At 44.7% G+C, this 19474-nt stretch overlaps 1 protein-coding gene across 5 annotated transcripts; it reads right to left on the bottom strand.

Annotated features, from left to right (window-relative positions):
- Window positions 1–354: 354 nt before the first annotated feature.
- On the bottom strand, window positions 355–17741 carry LOC101738311 (probable methyltransferase TARBP1). Of its 5 annotated transcripts, none has more exons than XM_038014520.2 (9): window positions 17623–17741; window positions 14993–17530; window positions 14749–14895; window positions 14614–14686; window positions 13774–14107; window positions 12181–12855; window positions 3886–4040; window positions 1288–1461; window positions 355–542 (listed from the first exon to the last, which is right to left on the bottom strand). In XM_038014520.2, exons 3-9 carry the CDS (start codon window positions 14798–14800, stop codon window positions 395–397), a joined length of 1611 nt encoding a protein of 536 aa, XP_037870448.1. In that variant the 5' UTR covers window positions 14801–14895; window positions 14993–17530; window positions 17623–17741; the 3' UTR covers window positions 355–394. The 5 variants fall into 5 exon arrangements, with proteins under 5 accessions (XP_037870448.1, XP_037870447.1, XP_037870445.1 ...); XM_038014519.2 differs by having other exon boundaries at window positions 15251–17530; XM_038014517.2 differs by having other exon boundaries at window positions 14614–14676; window positions 15255–17530.
- Between the last annotated feature and the right edge of the window lie 1733 nt (window positions 17742–19474).

Genomic DNA, 19474 nt, shown 5'->3' with positions numbered 1-19474 from the left:
TGACGTTTCATTTCCATAGGTTTCCTACTTCATTGCTCACTATACATCATAGATTATACACTTAATATATAATTTGAGAGCTCTACAATACTATACATTTTCAGCCATGTTTTTTTGGTTTTATTTGTGTATCAATAGTATGTTCAGTAGGTCTGAGAATCGGCTACTATCTATTTTTCATACCCCTAAGTGAAATGGGGTTGTCCACCCCAAACATTTATTTTTTATTTTTATTTTTTGGATATATTTTTTTGTTTATAAGGTATTATGTGGTTAAATGAGGTTTTTTTTCTACAGTAGAATTTCCCTAGAAATCTTATTTAAGGCAACACAACGTTTGCCGGGTCAGCTAGTATATATATACAATCGTTTATTTCGTATTGCAGTGTTGAGGTCACAAGACGTTTTGCCTGGTGTACTCCCAGACGAATATGGCGGCGGCGACGTGCACGTTGAGCGAGCGCACGACGCCGCGCTGCGGGATCTCCACGCACTGGTCCATGAGCGGCAGCAGGTCGCACGGCACGCCTTCCTTCTCGTGTCTAAAGTATTCATGTCACGCACGTTATTCTGTGCCCAGCTCTTACTACTACTCATATTGGACTTTTTGGCGGGAACGCGAGAAGCGAAGTTGTGTGGTTCACTGTGGCGTAGCGTGTATGTCAGCCGCCCGGGGCAGAAGACAATTTTGCCGCTCTTTTTTTAGGTATTTCACTTTGATGTATACTATACATTAATTCTAGAATTTTTGTTTGGCAAAAGCAGTCATCGTTATTATGCATTATATCTACAGGTAAGATTTTAAATAAAAAAGTTTGCACAAACACAAACGGTGTTGCTTGTTCAATCGGTCCAAATTTGTAGTTGCGATAAAAATATGAAATGCTTCAAATATTTTTATTAATTATTGTGAAATTTTGCCGCCCCCTAAAAAATGCCGCCCGGGGCGCCTCCACCCGCCTTGAGATATGAGTCCTAAGGTTTCAGTATAGTTACAACGGCTGCCCCGCCTTTCGAACCGAAACGCATTACTGCTTCACGGCAGAAATAGGCGGGGTGGTGGTACCTACTCGTGCCGACTCAGAAGAGGTCCTACCGCCAGTAACTACACAAATTATAATTTTGCGGGTTTGATTTTTATTACACGATGTTATTCCTTCACCGTGAAAGTCAATCGTGAACATTTGGTAAGTACGTATTATAACAAAATGATATTGACTTTGAACTCACGGACCAGACCTACGCTCAATATTCACGTTTCTAATATAAAGAAGTCTAATTCCTCACCCGAGTAATAAAACAGTTTTCTTTGGAAATTTAAAGCTTTCCAGTTTGACGCTGGTCGACGTTTGCTCGGCTGCCACCACAGAGTAACCTTCCGACTTCTTGTTGGCCAGAAACTCTTTCAGAGGCTGACCGGGTCTCACTTCCTCAACGTCTATCCATCGCTCGGCTGACACACTGCGACACAACGAAACCAATTTCAAAAAATACTTTTTATTTTTATTGCTTAGATGAGTGGACGAGCTCACAGCCCACCTGATGTTAAGTGGTTACTGGAGCCCACAGACATCTACAACGTAAATGCCGCCACCCACCTTGATATATAAGTTCTGAGGTCTCAGTATAGTTACAACGGCTGCCCCACCCTTCAAACCGAAACGCATTACTGCTTCACGGCAGAAAAAGGCAGGGTGGTGGTATTTACCCGTGTCAACTCACAAGAGGCCCTATCACCAGTAAAAGTATGCCATCAGTATGCGACTTTTCGGGGTATTTATCGAAAAATAAATAAATTTTTACGTACCAAAAATATTTATTTTCTAATTAAATCTACTTTTAAAACTAAACAATACGGACTACGTATTATTCGTTTTGCTATCTTATATTCTATTTTATTTAGTCAATTTTAGACATTTCAGTCTACATCCTGCTAATATTATAAATGCGAAAGTTTGTAAGAATGTATGGATGTATATTTGTTAGTCTTTGATTATGACGAAGCTTTACAATAATATAGTTGACACAGCAGCATATGTTATAATTATATTTAGGCTATAATTATACAGATATAGTGTGATTTACGCAAAATATAACGATAATTGTCAAGTAAGTAGGAAAAAAATCTGCCATCTTATATTCATAAACAATAATGAATTACAGATCCCGAAGCTATTCGAGGTCGCTGGTAGCATTTAATTCATTATATTAATAACTAGCGACCCGCCCTCGCTTCGCTTCGGAAACATTAAATGTGTTAATGTTTCCGAAAATTAAACATGTTATCCGCGGGTGACGCCGCGGGGCGAAGCTAATCTAAAAAAAAAGTAGCCTAAGTTATTCCTTATATCATCAGCTACCTATCAGTGAAAGTCTCGTCAAAATCGGTCCAGCCGTTCCAGAGATTAGCCGGAATAAACAGACAAAAATAAAAATAAAATATTTTGGTATATGTACTGTGGTATACATACTTACGTATTTACTAAAAAGTGATTATTATACCTAGTCAGGTCATAAGTATTGTCACACAGTAAAAACTTTTCTTTTAGAATGCTGGCCACAAAAAAGTTTATTGAATTCGAATCTCGAATTGTTCATGAAAATAAAAATGTATACTTTTAGAATTTTTACTCATTTTTAAATATGGAGTGGACGCTTAAAGAAGACCGTGTTGCACTTATTGCGTTGCATCGTTGCGGTTACGCGCCAATTCAAATTTTTAACATACTGAAAAATTTGAATATAACCAAAAGATTCGTTTATCGTACCATCAAACGATACAATGAAGACTCTAGTGTAGATGACAGGTCAAGAAGTGATCGCCCTCGGTCTGTTAGGACTCCAGTAGTGATAAAAGCTGTGAAGGCGTGAATTCAAAGAAATCCCAAACGTAAGCAGAAACTGTTGGCCCTTCAGATGAGGTTAAGCAGAACCACGGTGAAAAGGGTGTTAAATGAAGACTTAGGGCTTCGGGCATATCGAAGAAAAACAGGACATCGTTTGAATGCTCGTCTAATGGACCTGAGACTGAAGAGATGCCGCGCTTTGTTGAAGCGGTACGCGGGAAAAAAATATCGGGAAATTCTTTTTTCGGATGAAAAAATTTTTACCGTAGAAGAGAGCTACAACAAACAAAATGATAAGGTGTATGCACACAGTAGTGAAGAAGCGAGCAACCGTATTCCGCGTGTCCAACGAGGTCATTTTCCATCCTCGCTCATGGTATGGTTGGGAGTTTCTTATTGGGACTTAACAGAGGTACATTTTTGTGAGAAAGGTGTAAAAACGAATGCAGTTGTGTATCAAAATACAGTCCTGACGAACCTTGTGGAACCTGTTTCTCATACCATGTTCAATAACAGGCACTGGGTATTCCAACAAGATTCGGCGCCAGCTCATAGAGCGAAGAGCACACAAGACTGGCTGGCGGCGCGTGAAATCGACTTCATCCGGCACGAAGACTGGCCCTCCTCCAGTCCAGATTTGAATCCGTTAGATTACAAGATATGGCAACACTTGGAGGAAAAGGCGTGCTCAAAGCCTCATCCCAATTTGGAGTCACTCAAGACATCCTTGATTAAGGCAGCCGCCGATATTGACATGGACCTCGTTCGTGCTGCGATAGACGACTGGCCGCGCAGATTGAAGGCCTGTATTCAAAATCACGGAGGTCATTTTGAATAAACTTTAGTGTCATAAGAATCTATGTTTTGTTAAGTTCATTTTGGTATATGAATGGTTACATTATGAAAAAACTTGTTTCAATTATTTTACATTAATCATGTGACAGAATTTATGACGTGACTAAGTATTATTACAAACAGACACTCCAATTTTTATTTATTTGTATAGACGTGGTTGGTGACGTCACAACTAGGAAGTTACCTCAATCCCTGGAATTGCTTGTCCTGGAGGTGCCGCAGACTGCCCACCACGTAGCTCCTCACCCCGAACACCTCGCTGGTCCGGGCCATGCCGCCCAAGTTCGGCAATTTATCTACTAAAGAAGCTACCACTATCAAGTCTCCGATGATCTCTTTCTGTAAAGAAAAAATACAAATACAGTAAAAGCTACATTTTTTATTGCTTAAATGGGTGGACGAGCTCACAGTCCACCTGGTGTTAAGTGGTTACTGGAGCCCAAAGACATCTACAACGTAAATGCGCAACCCACCTTGAGATGTAAGTTCTAAGGTCTCAATATCAACTCAACTCAACAACGGCTGCCCCACCCTTCAAGCCGAAACGCATTACTATTTCACGGCAGAAATAGGCGGTGGTACCTACCTGTGCGGACTCACAAGAGGTCCTACCATCAGTGATTACGCAAATTATAATTTTGCGGTTTTGATTTTTATTACACGATGTTATTCCTTCACCGTGGAAGTCAATCGTGAACATTTGTTGAGTACATATTTCATTAGAAAAATTGGTACCTGCCTGCGGGATTCGAACACCGGTACATCGCTATATACGAATGCACCGGACGTCTTATCCTTTAGGCCACGACGACTTCTCCTTATTCGCAATTTTCATTATGTGTTCAGAGAAGTCTATTATAGTCGGTCAATTGCTATTCAAAACGATTCACAAATGAAACTCAAGTCTGTACAGAGGACTACAAAAGTGCTTGGATGGTACAGTTAAAGAATTATATGAAACTAACGCCATCTGTCGACTAACATTACGGTTATAATAATAATAATAATAATAAACAACAGTAAGCCGTGATGAAAAATAATATACATATGCTATCTTATTTGAAAGTTCAAGACAGTTCAAGCAGATATACGATAAAAGCACCTTATTCGCACTTCCTTCATTGGCTTTCTCAGAATTCGCAGATTTAAAAAAATGCGAATCAATTCCTATATTCGCGGCTAAAGATTTCTTTATTCGTGGATCAATTCGGTACATACACATTGATAAAAAGGATTCCAATATGTAGGGTAGGTATCCACCAGAAAGTCCTTTGTAAGCGCGTCGTAATAAAAAGGTAGAATAGACCTTATTACAACTATGCATAGAGTATGTTGTTAAATGATGAAAATGATATCACTGCACTAAAATTAATCGAAATTAGTTAAAATTCAACCAACAATTTCGATTTCCCCACTAAGCGTGGTCTCGCCTTGTCGTGGCGGTGGGGCTTAAGCGTGCACCCCGACACCGTGGAGCAGCGTTGTCTGCACAGGGGTGCCGCGAACTAAGTAGACTGCATACCGTGTTCCCTTTTTCCCACCTTTGCTGGACAAAGGGTGCGTGAAGGGGGCGAGGGCTCCCTTCTGGAGCCCTCTTGGATGCTAGGCCATGTCCCCGGCAGCTCTCTGGTTGCTAAAGGGGAAGGCCTTCCAGAGGGGGGTACCGGTACGCCGGCGTGGCCACATCATGGTCAGACGTGTGGGTCTGTCAGTAATGGCAGACCCCAAGAGGATGAGAAGTGAACCGGAGGGCACTCCCTTCCGGTCGCTGGTTGCCATGTCCCCGGTTGCCTCTTGGCAGCTACAGGGGAAGGCCCTCCAGAGGGGGGTACCGGTTTACCGGCGTGGCTTCGTAGAAGCATACCGTAATCCCTACCGAGTAGGGGACGGGGGCCGCTGATTAGCAGGGGCCGCGAGGATGCGAACCTCTATAAAAAATGCCCTAATCCTAAGCTTGTGACGTGCCCGGTGATGGGATGAGTGGCTGGAGGGAGTCCAGTCGTGAGGGCCGTCCCAGGGGACCGACCCCTGGTTAAACATCAAAGGAAAAAACAAATGATGGCAAAGTTTTTAAAAAATTTACCCCAGGAGGGTACCACCTTAGGTGGAGAATCCCTCCGTGCTTCCACCTCGGTGGGAGCACGCTGCCCCGCGTATTCTGGGGGGGGCAAAGCTTGCCATGACGAAGGGGGCTGTGTGACGGGCAGCGGAAAACCCGTCGAACAGAGACACGCCAGCGCTGACTTGACGCACTCTGGGCACGTCAGTGACAGCGAGGCGGCTGGCTCGAAAGAGACAACCGCCAAAAAGATAAGGCGGAAAAGGAAGACCCAGCGAGTTTCCTCACGCGAGGGGGGAGGGGATCCAACGTCATCCTCTGGCGCAGATGCCCCGCCGGAGAAGGTTCTGGTAGTCTCCGATGCGGCCTCTGCTGCGGAGGAGATGCCGCCCCCAAAAGGAAGACCCGCCCGGAGGAGGGGCGCGCCGTCACCGGCGCAGTCATCGGCGTCGATGTCTGTCGCCTCACTGGACGGGCGAACGACAGAGGAGGAAGAAGGCGGCCTTCAAGACCCTGCCTTGGTCATAGACAGGGCCATGAGGACCGTCAAGTCATATGCGGCCAACGGCACTAAGACCAAAGCCACTGGCCGTAAGCTGCGAGAGGTAGTCTCGCAGGTCTCGAAGGTTCTGCCTTCGGTTGCTTCCGCCAATGACCAGGTGGTACAGCTGATGGCGGAGAATTCGAGGCTTCGAGCACTACTTCAAGCCCAACAGCAGCCTGATGATGAGGCTTCTGCTTCGAGTAAGGCAGCGGCGTCAACGCCGTCGCCCGCGTTGCCCCGGGCCACTGGGTTGCGAACTCCACCGGCCCATGTACCGGCAGCGACGTCATGTATCGCCGGGGCGCCTCAGAAGCGCCGTTCCCCGGCGCTGACTGGCGATGGGTGGCCTGTGCTGCCGCCACCGCGCGCGGCTGAGCAGCGGCCACGTCTCCCGTCGCCGCGCACTAGGGAGATGACCGCTACCAAGCGGCAGCAAGCACTCGTAGGGCCACGGGAGCTGGCTGGAAAATTCAGCCTGGACGAGGTCATCAGTCGCACCGTCCAGGTTGTATTAGAAAGGCTGGACGGCAGGCTGGCGGCCCTCGAGGCGCAGCTCATTGCTCCGGCTGATGCTCGGCGACCGGCATATGCCGCGGTGTCGGGTACTCCAGCCGCTCGCCCCGCCCCCGTACGGGCTCCAGCCACTAGGTTGGGCCCGGGACGGGATAGAACCAAGCGGGGGGGGGGCACCAACGCGAAGTGCCCATCGCAAGCACCCCAGCCTCGTCCGCTGCCTCCGCCCCCGTCTAACATGGACGAAGGGTGGAACGTGGTGGCCCGGCGGGGTGCCAAGAAGGCTCCACCAGCAGCTGCACAAGTTGGTAGAGCGCCAGCGGCTACAGCGGCTCAGGTTGCTCCCCATCAGGGTCGGGCGCCTGTAGCCGCTAAAAACAAAAACAAAAAAAAAACGACGAAGAAGCAACCGCGCGCGCCGCGGTCGGCGGCAGTGGTCCTAACGCTGCTGCCGGCTGCCAAAGCCAAGGGCATGACATACGGAGATGTCATTGCTCGGGCGCGCGCGGCAGTTGACCTGGATGAGATCGGGGCGGGGGAGGGCCTCCGCTGTAGGCAGACAGCCAATGGGGCCAAACTGCTAGAATGTCCCGTTGCCGATAGTCCCGGCATCGCGGAGCGTCTGGCGGCAAGGCTCCGTATGGTCCTGCCTGAAGAGGAGGTGCGGGTGCATAGGCCGGTCAAGATGGCCGAATTGAAAGTGACCGGCCTGGACGACTGCACCACCAGGGAGGAGGTGGCGGCGGCCGTCGCTGCCCAGGGCAACTGTGCCCTGCAGAACATAACAGTAGGCGAGCTGCGCTCCGGTTATACCGGGGCTGGTTCCGTGTGGGTACGTTGCCCGGTGGAGGCGGCCGTTGCCCTGGCTGCTCCTCCGCCCGGGAGACCGTCGGGGGATCCGGGCAGGTTGCGCGTGGGCTGGATAGCAGCCCACGTGCGCCTGCTAGAACCGCGTGCCTGGCGGTGCCTAAGGTGCTTCAGCACTGGGCACTGCCTCGCCAGGTGCGTGAGTGCGGTTGACCGCAGCGGACTGTGCTTCCGCTGTGGTCAGCCTGGACACAAGGCGGCCGTGTGCTTGGCTGCGCCGCATTGTTCGTTATGTGCGGCGGCCGGACGCAAGGCTGACCACCGGACCGGGGGCAAGGCATGCCCCCCGGCCGGCAAAAATGCAATTAGAAATTGGCGCCGCCAAGCTAAGCGTCGCCAAAAGAAGCGGTCGGCCGGGGGAGCACCGGCTGGCACTTTGGCCCCCGCTGAGGCGTTCGAGCCCGATAGCGGGGACAATAGAGTAGGGGAGGGGGCGATGGATGTGGTCCAGGTTTAATGGATCACACCTATCGCTTCCTCCAAGGAAATTTGAACCACTCCGCCGGAGCTCAGGACATGCTGCTCCAGACTATGGCGGAGTGGTCAATTGACGTGGCTGTGGTCGCCGAGCCGTACTTCGTTCCCCCAGCGGACGACTGCTGGTTTGGGGACGTTGATGGCTTGGCGGCCATACATATAAGAAGATCCGCGATGATTCCTCCCCTGGCGATGGTGACCAGGGGCCCCGGGATCGTCGCGGTACAATTAGAAAATACCGTCGTGATCGGGGTGTACTTCTCTCCAAATCGGCCTACCGTCGAGTTCGAGCGGTTTCTGGACGGGCTAGAGGTGATCGCTCGTCACCTCTCTCCCCGTTCGGTAATACTGGCGGGGGACTTCAATGCGAAGTCTGTCGCTTGGGGTTCCCCATCCACGGACGCTCGTGGTAGGCTGTTGGAGGAGTGGGCGGTCGCGGCCGATCTCTGTATCGTTAACAGGGGCTCGGTCGCGACATGCGTGCGGTGGACGGGAGAGTCTATCGTGGACTTGACGTTCGCGAGCTCGTCCATCGCACAGCGCATCCTCGGCTGGGGCGTGGTGGTGGAGGCGGAATCGTTGTCGGATCACCGATATATCCGGTTCGATCTTTCCGCTCCCGCGCCGACGCCGGCCGCAGGCGCTCGCGGGGTTAACCCCCCGCGGAGTGCGTTCCGATCATTCCCTAGGTGGGCATTGAAGCTCCTGAAGAAGGAGCTCCTGGTGGAGGCCTCTATGGTGGCGGCGTGGACGCCCATGCGCCCACACCCTTTCGATGTGGAGGCTGAGGCCGAATGGTTCCGCGGCGCGATGCACCGCATATGCGATGCCTCGATGCCCCGGGTCGGCCCTCGGCATTGCGGACGGCGGCAGTCGCCCTGGTGGTCGCCTGAAATTGCGAGATTGCGTGCAGTCTCCATTCGGGCGAGCCGCCAGTGTGCTAGACACCGCCGTCGCCGTCACCTGCGGCGCGACGACCCCGTCGCGTTCGCAGAGGAGGAGACCCGGCTGCACGGCGAATATCGCGCTGCGAAGGACGCCCTGCGGCTGGCCATCAGGCGGGCCAAGGAGCAGAACATGGAGAGACTCTTGGAGGCGCTCGAAGCGGATCCATGGGGGAGCCCGTACAGACTGGTGCGCGGTAAACTGCGCCCGTGGGCCCCCCCTTTGACTGAGCGACTTCAGCCTCAACAGCTGCGGGACATCGTTTCGGCGTTGTTCCCGCAGGAGCGGGAGGGTTTTGTTCCCCCCGCTATGGGTGAGCCGTCGGACGCCATCGACGGCGAAGCCCCTGCTGAGGTGCCCCATATTACTGGGGCAGAGCTCCGTGTGGCCGTTGTCAGGATGACTGCAAAGGACACGGCCCCCGGCCCGGACGGAGTCCATGGTCGGGTGCTGGCCTTGGCCCTCGATGCCCTAGGGGACCGGCTCCTGGAGCTATTTAATGGTTGCCTAGAGTCGGGACGGTTTCCGTTGCTCTGGCGGACGGGCAGACTTGTGCTGTTGAAAAAGGAGGGGCGCCCGGTAGATACAGCCGCCGGGTATCGTCCTATCGTACTGCTGGACGAGGCGGGAAAATTGCTGGAGCGTATTCTGGCTGCCCGCATCGTTCAGCACCTGGTCGGGGTTGGACCTGACCTGTCGGCGGAGCAGTTCGGGTTCCGGGAGGGCCGTTCGACCGTGGATGCAATTCTTCGCGTGCGGGCCCTCTCAGACGAGGCTGTCTCACGGGGTGGGGTGGCACTGGCGGTGTCTCTTGACATCGCCAACGCATTTAACACCCTGCCCTGGTCTGTGATAGGGGGGGCACTGGAGAGGCATGGGGTGCCCCTCTACCTCCGCCGGCTGGTTGGCTCCTATTTGGAGGCCAGGTCGGTCGAATGTACCGGGTACGGTGGGACCCTTCACCGTTTTCCGGTCGTGCGTGGTGTTCCGCAGGGGTCGGTTCTCGGACCCCTCTTGTGGAACATCGGGTACGACTGGGTGCTGAGGGGTGCCCTCCTCCCGGGTCTCCGCGTTATTTGTTACGCGGACGACACGTTGGTCGTGGCCCGGGGGGATGATTATAGAGAGTCTGCCCGTCTCGCCACAGCGGGAGTGGCCCTCGTCGTCGGGAGGATCAAGAGGCTGGGCCTCGACGTGGCGCTCAGTAAATCCGAGGCCTTGTGGTTTCACGGGCCGCGGAGAGCGCCACCTGTCGACGCCCACATCGTGGTTGGGGGCGTCCGGATAGGGGTCGGGGTGCAGTTAAGGTACCTCGGCCTCGTGTTGGACGGCCGGTGGGCTTTTCGTGCTCACTTTGCGGAGCTGGTCCCTCGATTAATGAGGACAGCCGGTTCTTTGAACCGACTGCTCCCGAATATCGGGGGGCCGGATCAGGTTGTACGCCGCCTCTACGCTGGGGTGGTGCGATCGATGGCCCTGTACGGTGCGCCTGTATGGGCTGAGCCGCTCAATCGGGCTACTATGGCTCGGTTCCTGCGCCGGCCGCAGCGCACCGTTGCTATCAGGGTCATCCGTGGATATCGCACCGTCTCATTCGAGGCGGCGTGTGTGTTGGCGGGGACGCCGCCATGGGAGCTGGAGGCGGAGTCGCTCGCTGCCGACTATCGGTGGCGCAGTGAGCTTCGTGCTCTGGGCGTGGCGCGTCCCTCCAAAAGTGAGCTGCGGGCGCGGAAGGCCCATTCTCGGCGGTCCGTGCTCGAATCGTGGTCGAGGCGGTTGGCCAACCCCACGTGGGGTCTACGGACCGTCGAGGCGGTTTACCCGGTCTTTTATGACTGGGTGAATCGTGGCCGAGGACGCCTCACCTTCCGTCTGGTGCAGGTGCTGACTGGGCACGGATGCTTTGGAAAGTACCTGCACCGGATAGGAGCTGAGCCGACGACGAGGTGCCACCATTGTGGACACGACCTGGACACGGCGGAGCATACGCTCGCTGTCTGCCCCGCTTGGGAGGTGCAGCGCCGTGTCCTGGTCGCAAAGATAGGACCGGACTTGTCGCTGCCTGGCGTCGTGGCGTCGATGCTTGGCGGTGACGAGTCCTGGAAGGCTATGCTCGACTTCTGCGAGTGCACCATCTCGCAGAAGGAGGCGGCGGGGCGAGTGAGGCAAAGCTCTCCTCACTACGCAGAAACCCGCCGCCGCCGAGCAGGGGGTCGGGACCGGGGTCTCGTCCGTAACCCGGCCCCCTAAGAGCTTCGGGCTCCACCCGCTTTGTGCGGGGAGGAGCTTAGGCGTGGGGCGGCGTGGTAGGTCGCGTTCCCCCGACCGCTCCGGGGGAAGGTGTAGCGCGGCGCTACCAATCGGGCTCTTGGCCCGTCGACCGAGGGAACCGGCGGTCATGTTGCTGGCGGCCGCCGGTCCGGCGTCTGGGGGACGGCGGGATGGATGTAATGTGCTCTGCGTAAACCCTGTCCCGCCGTCTCAATAACTCCGACTGGGTTCCCACCCGGTCCGGGGTAGGGCGCCGGCTGTGAGCGGCAGGAGTTTTTAGTGAGGTTCGACTCCCACATACCCCACCTGCCGTGCGGGTGGGGATCCGGCGATTTTCTCCTGTGGAAAAAAAAAAAAAAAAAAAAAAAAATACAATTTCGATTTAAAAATTCGCACGATTTGTCCACAGACTAGAAACAATTTCCGTTTCCTTGTTTATTTGCATATATAATCGATTTTATTATCAATACTAATAAATAAATAAATATTTAATAACAACCACGCCACGTTAACTGGTTCCGTGATAAGTTTGTAAAGAACTTGTGTTACAGGTACCAGATAACGGAAATAAATGTAAGATTTTTATGATACACATACATATATTTAATATACATCCATAACCCTGGAAAAGACATTTATATTTATCATACAAATATCTTCCCTTGGCGGGATTCGAACCCGCGACCCTCTTATGCAGTGACCATGTCACTTACCACTACACCAGACGGCCGTTTAGACAACCACAGTATCACCCAGAAGAAACAGCAACTTAGTTATTAAATAAAATCATTATAATTACATACCTTTTTGCTGTGATCATACGAGTTAACATCACTCATATTCTTCCACGGTATATATTTCTTCTGTATTGTTCCCACACATTCCTTACTGTAGTCTTCCCTTTGATTTAACACACAAATACGTTCGTATTCTTCAAATTCTTCGTCAGACGCATGTCCCCGTAGCCACTCAGTTTTCAAATCGTCACCCATATCTATTTTTATATTTTCATTAATAACATTCAATTGATGTTTTACTGTTTCCAAATCTTTTACCTCATTGAGAGTAGCGTCAGATAATTTCGATGAACATTCATAAATGAAATACGGTGTTAGATTATTGATTATATCGAAATTATTAACAAAATAATCGTTTTTCAGTTTCAGAAAGTTCTTGTCTCTTTTACTTTCGGCAAACGTTTTTTCTATGACTCGAATTGTGTATTCGTATTTGGCTGCGTGAATCTCGTTACGCCGATACAAGTCTGCGGCTAGATATTGAGCGTGGAGTCTGGTGTTGAACATCTGTCCCATAGTGTGCGACAGCAAAGTGTCCATCACAAAATCATATTCGTCGTTAACGAATCGTTTTGTCGACAATTTGCGTTTCATTAACCAGTACAATATCATGAACTGTGATGATATTGGGATATTGTACGAGCCAAGGAGTTTTTGTAAGTCCTCATTGAGAATAATTTTCTAAAAAAATAATAATACCTTAAATGCCTAAAACAATCTAAATATAAGTTGCAGGAAACGGAAACTTTCAATTAATTGATCAATGGGGCTTGGAATCTTTATTATACAGTAACATGTAGCATTTGTTCTCACGGTAGTTTGTGTGTTTGCGAAATAGCCCTTTTAATTCATTTTTTCATGGCACTTTAGTCGATCGAATTCACAGTCCAGCTGACGTTAAGTGATTACCGGCGACTACAGACATTACAACGTGAATGCCTCCCACCCATCTTGAGACATGAAGTCTCAGGTGCATTTTATAACTGGTTGGCGGCAGAAATAGACTTGACGGTAACCTCTAACCGTCTACACAGCACGCTCTACCATTAATAATTATGCGAATTTATAAATTTTGCGGGTATTCTTTTTATCATACGAAGAAGAAATCGTGATCGTATAAAGTACGTATTTCCTTTCAAAATAGATAATAGTTTAAATTTTTTTACAAAATACGCTTTTATAGAAATACCAACTAAAAAATAGAAAATAATTTTTAATAAACTTGAATTAAAAAGTGTAAAAAAAAGTGCGTAACAAAAAATGATTTTATTGTAAAAAAAAGCGTGGAGTGCTGCTTTAGTTGGTTTTGCTATAAAAGCGTATTTTGTTAGTTTTTTAAACTATTTTTTTTTTAATGTTATTTTGTCATCTGTCCTTAATAAGTATACCAAATCTCGAGTTAATCCGACGTTTTGAAGGGGGTCAAAATCATGTTCAAAGATTCCGTTACATACTAACATACATACGTCTGAAGCTAATAAAAGCGTATTAAAAAATTATATCCACTCCTTGGGAATTCAACATGGACCTGCATTGCATAATAAAAGCCACATTCAGACCCTTCTCAGACTCCTTTCATATTTAACCTTCATAACTTACCTTCAAATACAAACATAAAGAAATATGCCATTCAAGATAGATTTTAACACTGGCTTGATGAGGTAATTTTCCTAATAGTTTCAAACACCAATCCATTGCGCCATCGTCGATTGTTCTCGAATCTAACAACGCAATGAACAGTGTATTCTGTAGAGCCGTCGCGATGAGCCTGTGCGTCTGAGAATTGCCGTGATATCTGACTTTATTCTTGAACACTTCATTCATTTTATTCATGAAAATGTTGATAATTATTTTTAGCGTTTCCAAGTCATTTATTTTACTTAGAGTAGACAACGCCAGGTACTGTATTTCGTAGTTGTGATGATTGCGGAAGCTGCAAACAATTTAGTTAAAAGGATTAATAATCTTCAGGTATTTAGGATATTCTCTTGCATTATATATATAGAAAACCCACAAACGAGACAAGAATAAGGATGTACAATTAATCTAACTCACATCATCGATACACAAACCCACAAACGAGACAAGAATAAGGATGTACAATTAATCTAACTCACATCATCGATACACAAACCCACAAACGAGACAGGAATAAGGATGTACAATTAATCTAACTCACATCATCGATACACATCACAACGTCATCGTCACACGCCTTGAAACATGAGGTCGGAGTACTCCGGACCTCCTATCCTGGCGACTGTGACGTGCGGGACAGTCCTCATATAATAAAATTGAGATTTAACTGAGACATCATAACTTGGTTACCCACTTAACACTAAATTAAGCAAGTCAGTGCAGGTTCACAATAAGTCTTGCCCCTTGTTTATTCCAGTTGGTAATCTGCAGAAGCATACCAAACAAGAGAAAATTACATACCTTTTATCTTTCAATTTAAATTTTCCATTATTCTTAATATCAATTTCAATATTTTCTATAGTCCTGCAACAAACTTTATTTGAATACAAAGTAAATTAAGCACAGTTTGAAACTATTTATACAATTACTAATCACCTCTGATCCTTTTTAAGTACAGGATTGTATAGCAGAATTTCACATATAACATACACTAGTTCTGATGTTAAAATTTCTTTTTTATTCAACTGCCTTGTCAGAAAATATAGTGAAATATTTCTCGCTGGTCCATATTCTATTATCTTACTGCAATAAAATACAATTATATTGTTTGATAACTTCATTAGTAAATCATCATCAGTAATAATGTTCACAAATTCTTCTATACATGGTGTGTACTGACTATTTGACTTCAATTCTTCAATTTCTTTCCATGATCTGTTAAGAAACTGCGGTATATCGAACTGAATTGTATCATCATTGAGCAGTTTCTTCAAAACTTTTTTAATAATTTTTAAAATCCATTTGAGACAGCCATATCCTCCACAGTCAATCACTTTTTCAACATATTTTACTATTGTTTTTACATTCAGAATTTTCTTATTCATAATTTTGTATATTAAAATACATGATTCTTCATGGAATATATTTTTGAACTTACTTACGTTTTCAGCATTATTTATAGTATCCATTTCTCCAAATTTAACAATTTCCACTTCAGTTAAAATATTATCGACATGATTAAGTAGTACAGAATTATTTGCCAAATTTTCAAAGACCAAACAATCGATTACTGTCAGAGAGAAAGCTTTTTTAAAAATATTTGTATTTTCGTCATTCAGCAGTAAAATTGAACTTTTGAAAAGGTGCAGAAGAATGTGAGCACAGTTATTATCAGTATTGTATATCATTATAGTCTGATCTTTTAAAAGAACTTTCAATTCTTCTATGCTCAAAACCACGTCACTCATTAGAAGTTCTAATATGTAATGTAATATTACTGAATATTCTTTTGATATCATCATATTTAAAGTTTTCATAAAACTGTTCTCATCTTTCAATGTCTTAGTGTGGATATTTATTAAATATATTACATCTCGAAAGCATTCTAGTTTATCACAATATTGTCGAGAGATCACTTCTCCTACATTCTTCAATTTTGAGGCTATTTCTTCAATAAATATATCCCTGTTTTTGTCATTTTGTTTTAAATATAACAAAGCAAAATCAATATTTTCATATGATTTTGTAATGAATTTAAAAAAATCATGTTCTTCATCTTTTTCTACTGACATTGTATTAACTAACAAGATAAATGGATTAGTGTTTAAACTTTGATTTTCAAATAATTCGAAATGAAACAATGGGTAGATATTACCATAACTTTCCCAATCAATACCATAACAGTTATTAGCTATGAAATGTGATATGTTTATATAGACCGCTTTTCTTATAGGTATATTTGTACAATGTAATTTTAATATCTCTTTGATTTTATCACAAAAAATTCTAAAATTGACTGGATTTTGTAATTTGATCTCCCCTAAGACATAACTTAAATGATACAATGGTACTGGTGACCATTTAATATTCGGTATTACATTAATTACGCTCTCAAGACAATCACTGTCTAACAAACATTTTGATATACTTTCTTTTAATAATCTGTACTCTTTGGAGTTGTGGTAAATATTTAAATCATTAAGAGCTTCTAGTAAAGTTATGGCCTCATTCCTTGAACAAAATTTCACTTTTAATCTGTTTTCAATACATCTCAATCTTACTTCAGTATTGTCATGTTTCAAGCCTATGTTGAAACAACAGTTCAGCCAATGGTTGCCAATATGCTTTAAGCTATCAAATAGTTGAATCGAGGGTAATACAATATTGCTTTGAGTTTCTTCTAGACTCTCAATAAGAATGAAATAATTTTCCCAATTTTTCTTGTGAGTTATGGCATTTTTGTGTTCCCAGAAGAATATTATAAAATCGTCATTACTAGCTCTGAAATCCATTTTTAGAAACATCAAGTTATCTATAGCCCTTTTACCAAGGTAAATTGCAATTCTTCTAATTGAAGTGTCATTTGAATTTAAACCCAATAATATCATACTCCAGAATTCACTTTTCATTGCAATGACTGATTCAAATTTTGCATTTCCTTGTGCATCAAAACTAGGTAAGTAATAATCAGACAGACAACTCATAATTTTCAGGCAAGCCTCATTGTTATTAAGTTGTAATATTGTTATGTGATCCCATATGCGATCCAATATTCTGTAGCCTAGTATGCATTCAAATAACTTAGGTACTGTACTAGTTAGAAAATAAAACTTTACTTTATCATTATTACAGTACAAAATGTTTTCTAAAGGATTTGTTAAAAATAACAATGATATTTTTTCATTTGAACTGATTACCGCATCTAATATACTGTTTGTGATTTCTAAGTTCAGAATTATATTTTTATTATTATCATTAAATTCTGTTTCTGGCTTATCTGGCAGCGCCATGTTCGATAATATCTGTTGTAGTATATGTTCAGATTTACTCACTATAGTTGATGGATTTAATCTAAGCACAATTTTAAGTATCTTACAAATATATTTTAGGTTTTCATCATGTGCGTTCTGAATGAGCTGTACAACAAAATCACATTCTCGTTTATTTTCACATTCTGAATCTTCACGAGTGTTTATTAAATGTTTATATTGTAATAGTTGAAGTGCATTCTTCAAATGGTCGTTGCTGTGGTTAATTCTTAGCATTATAGAATTTAATCTTTTATCTATCAGCTCCTCGTCTAGATCCAATAAATCTAGGAATGATAGAATTTCATCACTGGAATCCATTGTTCTCAGCAGCCGTAATAATTGATAGTCGGGACAAAAAAGTAAAATGTAGAAAGTTGTTACTCTTTTCTAGTTCTCATACTAATTGTCTGAAATAAGATAAAAAAAATTAAGTTGTATGTACCAATACACGGTGTTATGTATTACATTTTTAGAATCAATCTGCAATGTATTTAATTACTGATATGTGCCGGTACGTTGTGTACGGTATGTAATATTTTCATTAAAGTTTTTTACGTAAATAATAAGCCATGTTAACCATGTGAAAAATGTCAAAGTTTAATCTGTGTTTTGGCAGGTTACTGGAGTCAGCAAATAAGTATCTGTAAAACGGGGTGATTAGGAACAAATTCCAACTTGCTGAACAATTTTAAGGTAGTTGTTGATGTATATAATGCTATATCAGGATCAAAATGATTAGAGTCTTGGGGTTATCTTTGTTCTCCAATTTAAAACTATGCAATTAGCATTCCAGTTTAAGCCAAAAAAAGCAGAAATAGGTGATATCCCTATTTACCCGGAAATTTGGGTTAATGGGGACGTCCTAGTGTCAATAGAGAAATTTGCTACGGCTGGCACTACTTGGTTTTAATTTATTTATTTATTTAGTTGCACCAACAAAGTGATCTTCATTATAAAACATTGAAAAATTGACAAAAGTACATGGCAGATGTCACCTTAATTATAGATGCAATCGACAGTGCTTTGACAACAAAAGTAAAAAAATATATAACTAAAACTTGATTACATTTGATTACTTATGATTAATTTATATTTAGTTGGGAAATGATCCGCGACAGATTTTGTAAGTTGTCAGATAATTAGAGAAAATAACTTCTCATCTAGACGCGGACAGTGCAACATCTTAGGGTTTTATAAAAATAAAATATTGTAATGATGTAATAGTGTACAAAGTGCTTGCAATATATATTAACCATGAAGCAGAGTGTTTTTAAATAGCCCCTCACCTACATAACCCAAGCCTCAAATTTAACCGTCCAACAAAGAATCCTTTTATAAATGCTAATGGCACTTTCATGTCATGTCAAATTGTAAAATTAATATAGTTAGTGAAGATTTTTTTGGTACGGTACCTAATAAAGGTACATTTTTAATGTCCATCTGCTTCATTTACTTACCAACAACCAGTTTTCTTGATCTTAACTTTGTATTATATTTTATTATATTTTAAGGGCTATTTGCATAAAGTGCCTAGGCTCAACTCAGGAAGTATGTTGGATAATCCGGGTTTATAATAATTGTTTAATCACAACGATTATTCTAAGAATTCAGGAAACGTACATGCTACATATTTATTTAGTCCACTGAATACAATTCAACTATTAAATTGTTCAGTTTTCTCGTTCCTATTTATTTATTTAATTTTTGTCTTTTATGACTTGCATCGTATAATGGCAACAAACACTGTTTTTTTTTGTAAACGAGTTTGAGATTTGGTTTCATTGTGGAGAAATACCTACCCGAGGTAGAACTATTTTTTTGTTTGAAGAACAATCGTTATACCTTTGACGTGTCTATAATCTAACACCGGTCACTCACATGCGCACGAATACGCAAACCCGCAAGTGTAGGACGACATTTGCAAATGATTATGCAAAGTTTTCGCTACATTCGTGGTTTTCCAAGCTGTGTCGGTTTTTTAACAGACATCAAAGTGCGCGAACCGCGAACCTTCGCGTAGTCTCCCACACATTCGTTTGCCCAGTTACGCCGACGATTGCGAAGGTAACGGACGTATCGCCATTTTCATAGTTCGTGACGTCTACTGTGTAGCGTATCTTCATCAAAAGAAATCCCATAAAAACAGCATGGCTGTTAATGATCTCTGGGAAAGAATTCAAAACTCTTTTTCTCTTCAATGTTCTATTGACGAATTAAAAAGGAGGAGAAATTCGTGAGACATTCGTAAACAAGTGTAGGAGGAAGCGCAAACGGGTTCGCAAATTGAGTATGCGAACCTATTTGCACAGCCGCTAGGTTTGCGAATGAATGTTTGACGGCCCTTCACATGC

Source organism: Bombyx mori, chromosome 12 (assembly GCF_030269925.1).
Source record: "Bombyx mori chromosome 12, ASM3026992v2".
Lineage (NCBI taxonomy): Eukaryota > Metazoa > Arthropoda > Insecta > Lepidoptera > Bombycidae > Bombyx > Bombyx mori.
The sequence above is the reverse complement of the archived record's forward strand: the minus strand, read 5'-3'. Positions and strand labels throughout refer to the sequence as shown.

Coding starts and splice junctions, on each gene's coding strand:
- LOC101738311 (XM_038014516.2), bottom strand. CDS start 17,441: ATGGATTCCAGTGATGAAATTCTATCATTCCTAGATTTATTGGATCTA. Junction 14,677..14,748: donor GTACTTAAAAAGGATCAGAG/GTGATTAGTAAT, acceptor AGTTTGTTGCAG/GACTATAGAAAATATTGAAA. Junction 12,856..13,773: donor CTTTATGTTTGTATTTGAAG/GTAAGTTATGAA, acceptor TTATTTTTTTAG/AAAATTATTCTCAATGAGGA.